Source organism: Gekko japonicus, unplaced genomic scaffold (genome assembly GCF_001447785.1).
Source record: "Gekko japonicus isolate JY-2015 unplaced genomic scaffold, Gekko_japonicus_V1.1 scaffold209, whole genome shotgun sequence".
Taxonomy (NCBI): Eukaryota; Metazoa; Chordata; class Lepidosauria; order Squamata; family Gekkonidae; genus Gekko; species Gekko japonicus.
Window position 1 is genome coordinate 1500491 of NW_015172009.1, and position 7577 is coordinate 1508067.

A 7577-nucleotide genomic window follows, 5' to 3' on the forward strand; every position below is an offset into this window, starting at 1 on the left:
GGGCTGCTGGTTGGGAGGGGGATCCGGCGGGTTACTCCCCCCTCCCCTCCTTGTGAGCGGCCCACAGACCCTGCCCAGAGTGGGCTGTGCACAGCCTGTTCCGTCCCCTTCCAATCGGCCGGATGCTCTCGGTGGAGATGCGGATGCTCGTGTGATCGGCACCTCCACCTTAACCACGGGACCTCACCGGGACCTCGCCGGGTCGTCTGATCCTACTGCCACGAGGTATTTTGCCCCGGGGCTAATAGCCACGTTCCCCCCCGCAGTTTCTTGCCCGTGTGACCGCAGACATAGTTATGCAATGGCAAACCACCTCTGTTTGCCTTGAAAACCCCATGACAGGTGCGACTTGATGGCCCTTTCCACCAACACCACCATATCATGCAGGGTGTGACCTGAGGCCTTATTGTATATACAAACTACATTTTTATGATTTTAGGCTACAGTTGAATCTTGGATTAAAGATAAAATGCCAAAAAAGTCTGGAAGATGGTGGTTCTGGCGTAAGAAAGACAGCTTAGTTAAACAGGTAAATTACATTCACTGGTTGAACGTACTTTGTTGTAATTCTGATTGGTACCTTCCTTCATGTTTATCAGAGCAATAGCAATACATGCTCTTTTTATTTGAGCCAAACATCATAATCCTAAATTTTCCAGTAGTAATTTCTAACTGAATTCTGTAGCAATGTGGGAAGCTGTTCATATGTAGCATAGTTTGGGAGGCTAATACTACATTATTAGCTTATAAAATATTAATAAAATGAGATGAATGAAATAACTATCCTGAAGCAGTCTTCATATCATTGAATTCAGAAAGAGAATACTTCAATACTTACTTGTGTATTCACAACAATGTAGTCATGTTAATCAGAAATATTGTACGTTATCTTTCAGCTCAGGTGGCAGTGAAGATAGGTAACGTGTCGATGTTTTCATATGTTTTTTTCACCTAATAGCTTCCTGAGGCAAAGGAAGGGAAATCAGAAACTTCAAAAAGTGAAGCTGCTATGAAGGAAGAAGTTGACAGCCGGTAGGTTTCATTCAGTTGAGGTTATATTTGAAGTGAATGCCTGACCTTTGGAGGGGGGAAAGGATTTTGCTGCTGGGTAGCATTTCTTCTTAATGAAGCATTTGACCAGGACTTGGGAAAAGTACATAAAATGTACTTTAAGATACTCTTAACACTGTGTAAATATTCAGTCTATTCATTTTGCTGTTCCCAAAAATATTATAATAGTTGAAGAAGCGTTAAAACCATAAAATGTTGGAAGAGTACATCTTTTTTGGGGTGGTGGTGGTTAGAATGTAGAATACGTGAGCATTTCTTTTCATTGGCTCTGAAAGTCCTGATACATATTATTACTGTTTTTATGTCATATTAGGCCTATAGATGATTCTTCTAGTGATGAAGGATCACAGGAACTGAAAGAATCCTTGAAAATAGATTCTGTTTCGGTTGAACATCCAAGCCATGGGAATTCTACCTCATATAAAAAGTCACTACGATTGTCTTCAGATCAAATTGTAAGTATAGATATCCTGATGCTTCTAAATGATTCTGAATTTAATACAACAGACCTTGCCAAAGGAGGTGCAGTTGGAGAAGTAAAGGTCCACTTGCCATTTTTTTCTGAAGAACTTTTTTGGTATATTGTTAATCACACTGGGTTCTGGTCTATCTTTGTAACTTCTAGAAAAATCCTCCCTCACTGGAATGACCCTCCCCCTTATTTATTACCATAATTTTAGTTCAGTACTGTTTATGTGCATTATAGGAACAGAATGGGACATATTCATGTTGCTGATTATCACTATTATGTGGTGGAAAGTGCCATCAAGTCAAAGCCGACTTATGGTGACCCCTGTAGGATTTTCAAGGCAAGAGACTAACAGAGGTGGTTTGCCCTTGCCTGCCTCTGTGTAGTGCAGCTCATGAACTATGTTTCCATCAGAATGTTATCTCCATTTTTGTGCTGATTGAAAGAAATGCAGAAATAAGAAATAGGTATTAGAAAACAACCTGGTTGATAGAACAGTAACCTTTTCTAAGTGTAGTTTTAGGGGAACTCCCTCCTGCATCTTAGAATGGTTCTCATTTGGTTAATTAGGTCCTTCTTTGTTTGAGAACACTAAAGGCTTGTAGAAAAACAGCCTTAAGCTAAAAAAAGGGTTGTGCCCGTTAGTGCTCCCTCTAAGCTGTGGAGTCTTGTGAGCAAAAATTTGGCTTTGGGAGCTGCTGGCATTAAAATTGTGAGCGAGCGATTTGGCAACTGCCTAAATCAGCTTGCTCTGGAGCCATCTTTCCTGAGCGAAGGTAAAAACATGTGAGCTGGAGGCTAAAAAAGTGTGAGCTAGCTCACACTAACTCAGCTTAGAGGGAACCCTGGTGCCCGTGTAGTTCCCAGGATACTTAGAATTTTGGTCGTTTGCTTGCACGTTTTAAATTGTCTGGCAGTCTTCACAGAGTGGAGAAGCTAACTTGAAGGATCAGGCTATAAACAACAACTTTTAACTTCAGAGAAAGACACCTTATAGTATACAAAATGGTAAGGCTTTCCTGGGCTTTACTCAGATAGGCACTTAATTCTAAATATATTTATTAACTTACTTTGATGCAAGTCTTACTTACTTGGAATATCAGCCTACCTCAGTCCAATGAATACATTTAATGAAATAGGTTTCTTTGCTTTGAGTCTATTTGAGAGATGAACTGTGGTTTTTCTATTAGACTTGAGGGGGCAGATGTTAACATAATGCTAAGAGTTCATTATGTCAAGGTGGACCTGTATCCACTCTATCTCAGTACATGATTTTGATGGTGACCTTGTGCAGATTGGTATTTTGGCTTAACTGGTTTGTAGAAAGAGGAGGTAGATATTTTGAATGCAATTACAAAAATTCTGTATATAACAATACTTTGTTTTAGTACTGAAATGTAAAAACTTTTGCAAGAGGAACACTGCATTCCTTTTTTGTTAACTTGAATTGTTCCTTTTGATTTTAAAGGCAAAGCTGAAGCTTAGAGATGGCCCAAATGATGTTGTGTTCAGCATTACAACCCAGTATCAGGGGACTTGCCGTTGTGCAGGAACGATATACCTATGGAATTGGAATGACAAAATCATAATTTCTGATATCGATGGGACAATAACAAAGTAAGCTCCACTGCTGCACTGCCATCTGTTTGTGTTCCATAAGGCTGAGAAGATTGTTACTGAGAAAATTTCTGGATTCAAGAACAAGCAACTTTAATTTCTGCATGCTTCCATCTCTCCCCCCACTTCTGCCCAAATCTTTGCTGGAATCTGATGTAATGGGTTAGAATGTGTCAATGTTTAACTTATTTACTGAATGAATCACTGAAACCAGTGAATAGCCTTTGAGTATATTAGGCAGTGCTGGGTCTTTTTATAGCTGCTTTGATTAATGTTTCCATCTGTTTCCATCTTGTTCTAATGTGCACAACTGGTTTAGGTCTGATGCTTTAGGACAGATTCTACCGCAACTCGGTAAAGACTGGACACATCAGGGCATTGCAAAACTGTACCATTCTATTAACGAGTGAGTATCTTTTCTGTAATAGTGTTGTGGAGCATAGAAATAATTCATTATACCAGTTTTGCTAATGATTAACCATCGGCACCTTTGCACAACTTTGGCATGTTTAACTGGAAAAAAATCCCCTGAATCTATCATATTTTACACTTCAACTGTATCGGTCTGTACCTTATTCAGAAACTATATTTCAATTCAGAGTATAACTGGAACTTGAAGTATATTTGGTTAAATATATAACGTGCAGAGAAATTTAAGTTCTACCAGAGGTCCCCTTGTAATTTGTTTGCCAGCTATAAGCTTATACTCTGACATGCATGAGTAGGGCTTGTAGTAATACACAAGCCCAGGTCAACCTTTTGTTATTGTCCATGGAGTTTTCTTGGCAAAGATACTGGAATGGGTTGCCGTTTCCTTCTCCAGTGGTGCTTGGAAAGATTGAAGGCAAAAGAAGAAGCATGAGATGGTTATACAGTGTTATTGATGCAGCGAACGTGGGGCTGAGCACACTCTGGGGGACAGTGGAGGACAGGAGGGCTTGGCGTGATATGGTCCATGGGGTCATGAAGATGACCCCCGAGGGAAATTTCCTGGGTTAAGTGTGGGATTGAATGTGGGGCAGCAGCTTTGGCTGTTTCACAGAAGCAGTGGACATCACTGTGTTTTCTGCCAGTTCGTTGCCTGAAGATTCCTTGTGCTACCATGATCCAGCAATGGAGACGGTACCACTCTTTGCCTACCTATGGATTTCCCACTGTTATCTCTATCCTTCCCTGTGTAGAAGGGTTAAAGGAGGCTCCTGTGCTGTTAAATGACTAGTTTGCTTAGTTAGTAAGATCAGCTTTAAGGAGGTCACCACACTGGAAGGTTGTGGCTGTATCTGGAAGCTAGACTCTTCAGTCATGGGTCTAGGAGGAGAGCAGCAGAAGCTGGTGAAAAATGCTAACTAGGAGACATGGAACACCGAGTAGAAGCATACTTTAAAAAGAAGGACAAGGAGGAGCTCATGAAGAAGGATAAAAGCTTTGGTTTGTTTCAGAACTTTGTTCATCGAGGTTTTTTAAAATGTCTATGGTGCCCCTGATACTGCAAACTTCTGCAAGAAGCTGCTTCTACAAGAATTAAATGTTGGGAGATGAGAATTAAACCTTTGAGCATAGAGTAGCTGGAACTTTAGATGTAGTATATCTTAACTACAAACCATTTTTTGTGAAAAAAATGTGCCTAGAAGTGTTACACAAGTCTAGAGTGCTGATTTTCTCTTCTAGTTTATGTGCTTAAAGTCTGATTTCCCCCAAGAAAAATACTTTGGTGGTTTTGGGGTTGGATGGGGGGGGGGGGGAATACAACAGCCATGTTTTAAATCGGTATACATGGCCCTTAGACTGTAAACTTAGACTGTATTGGCAAACCATTCTAGGCATTTTAAGCCTCATACGAAGAACAAGATAAATGTGCTTATGGTCTTTGAGAATATTTTAAATGGATTCGGATAGCTATCGGCTGGTGGTCCCTGGCCCCAAAGATATCCGACTGTCCTCGATCAGGGCCTGGCCCCAACCTGTTGGAATTCTTTGTTGAATACCACCAGGGCCCTGTGGGATCTTATGCAATTCCACAGGGCCTGTGACGCAGAGATGTTCCACCAGGCATTTGGTTGAGGACAGCAACGGTTTTCACTCTAGCTGGCACCCTCTGCTCTCCAGCCGTCCGTCTTCCTCCCCTGCCCACGAGGTAGCCCGGCAGTCTGGAATGGGGAGTGATTTTAGTTCGCTATCTAGAGTTTTAACTTTATTTATTGGTGTACTTTAACTGTAGAGAATTTATATTTCATCCATTGTTGTACATCACCCAGAGCCCTACGGTAGCAAGGATGGGCAATTCAAAAATCTAATTAATAAATAATAGTAAATTACCAAGTTGTATGTGAAATAGTTTCTGGCTGAGATTTTCATTAACACACCCTTCTCCAATCAGCTGTTTTGTAGGATATAGGTTGGGTAGAGCTGGAAGAGCTGCCTCACCTTTGCAAGTGCAGTAGGATTGCCACCCTGAGTGGGACCTTTTAGTGTTACAAGAATTTGCCTTGGAGATCAATGAAGATGGGTCGGCATGTTGGTCTGTCCGTAGCAGACTAACAGTGGCTATAGCAGTGACTGAAGAAGTGAGCAGTAACTCATGAAAGCTCATATCCTACTACAAATTTTGGTAGTCAATGGTCCCTGCCACATGGCCGGAAAAACGACGGCCGAAGTGCAGCTAATCTGAGCCGCACCAAACTAGAGATGCCGCGGCGGGATCCCACGGATCCCCTGAGCCGCGGCGCCGTTGCTCCCCGGCACGATCAGATGCCGGGGAGAAAGCGACGGTGGGAGGGGAAGGCTGGCGAACCAGGGATGTGCCAGGGATGTGCCGGCCAGGAGCCAGGGATGTGCCGGCGAAAGGACACGCCGGTGATCCCACGGCCGCACTTGCCGCTGCCTTTCCGGATGAACCACCCAGGTAGGTGGTTCTTTTTTGGTGCGGGGTTTTGGGTGGGAGGATCGGTGACAGGCAGGCAACGCTTCCCAGATGTTGCTGTGGGATCGCGCCCATTTGCCGCACATCTGTTCCGTCCCTCTCCCGGCCCAAATCCTCGCGTGTGACCGGGGCCTTTAAAGTGCTGCAAGAATTTACCTTGTGAAGAGAAATCTTAATCTAAAATATCAGTGAAATGTATTTTGTTCCTTAGGAATGGCTACAAATTTCTGTATTGTTCTGCTCGTGCCATTGGAATGGCAGATATGACGAGAGGGTACTTGCACTGGGTCAATGACAAAGGAACAATCCTACCCAGAGGGCCCTTGATGTTGTCTCCTAGCAGTTTGTTTTCTGCTTTTCATAGGTATGTAAACAAAAGGCATCATTAATATCTCTAGAGTGCTGGGTTGTGAAGTAGGACTTCAGGAACTGAATACCTCCACTTGTCACTTATGGTGTCTTTGGTTTTATAGTGGCATGATAGTCTGTTGTGCTCTTCAGTAAATTGTGGCTTGTAAATATTTCATTTGTATCACTACAGGAAAGGCTTCTGCGGGCTAGGAACAGGAGTGGTTATAACAGAGGTCCTTTTTTCACTTTTAATTCAGTATTATTAATGTTTATGACTATATAGTGGTTGCTGGACCTTGGGAAGATCCTGAAACCATTTTTTTAATCAGCTGATCATTGGGACTGTAGTTTTCTTTTTTAAAACAGTTGGTGCAAGGCTGAAGTCCACCCCACCCTTGTGTAGTAGAAACATATCACATCTTCTGCTTTTTACTACTATTCTGTGAATAACTTTCCACAAATCTTTCTATATAGGCTGGTGTAGCAGCTCAGTCTTTTGAAGGGCTAAGTGAAACTAGTGAAAGGACATGTGATTTCACTGGTAGAAGGACTGGGGTGAAGGAAGGACTCCCAAACTCTTCTGTCCCTGTCTGCTCCATCCTTCCATCCCAGCTTTTCGTTCCCTGCTCTCTCGACACAATATTTCCATGGGTTTTCTTTCTCCCTGCAGTTCCTTCTTGCTCCTCTTCCTTGCCTTTGTCCCTCTACCAACCTCTACATCTCTTCTCCTTTCCCAACCACCATCTCCCTGGCTCTCTTCCTTCCTCTGACATCCATCTTTGTCTCCCCTCTGCCAGTGCAGAGCTTTACCTTTCCTATGGAAATGAATGGTTTATAAAATTACGCATGGGGTGGAGAGAGTTGGCAAAGGGGAAATTTTTCTCCCTCTCCCAAAATACTAGAACTTGAGGGTATCCAATGAAGCTGATGGGCAGTAGGTTCAGGACAGACAAAAGGAAATACTATAGAGAGAGAATGATTAAAATGTGGAATTCGCTGCCACAGGATGTCATGATAGCCACTGGAATAAACAGCGTTAAAAGGGGATTAGATAAGACAAGTGGAGACCCGCAAGAAACTTGCGGGATGGTTATCCTATTCCTCACGCCTTTGCTTCCTCCTGTCTCCCCCTACCTCTCTCACACTCTT

At 42.7% G+C, this 7577-nt stretch overlaps 1 protein-coding gene across 1 annotated transcript in view; it reads left to right on the forward strand.

The window, feature by feature from the left end:
* The window catches only part of LPIN2 (lipin 2), a 34577-nt gene that overhangs the window by 20193 nt on the left and 6807 nt on the right, over positions 1-7577 (forward strand). Inside the window, exons 11-16 of the mRNA XM_015420220.1 lie at positions 440-529; positions 959-1032; positions 1385-1526; positions 3009-3157; positions 3477-3563; positions 6289-6441. Of these exons, the coding sequence (XP_015275706.1) occupies positions 440-529; positions 959-1032; positions 1385-1526; positions 3009-3157; positions 3477-3563; positions 6289-6441 (695 nt within the window). The remainder of the gene's footprint in view (positions 1-439; positions 530-958; positions 1033-1384; positions 1527-3008; positions 3158-3476; positions 3564-6288; positions 6442-7577) is intronic.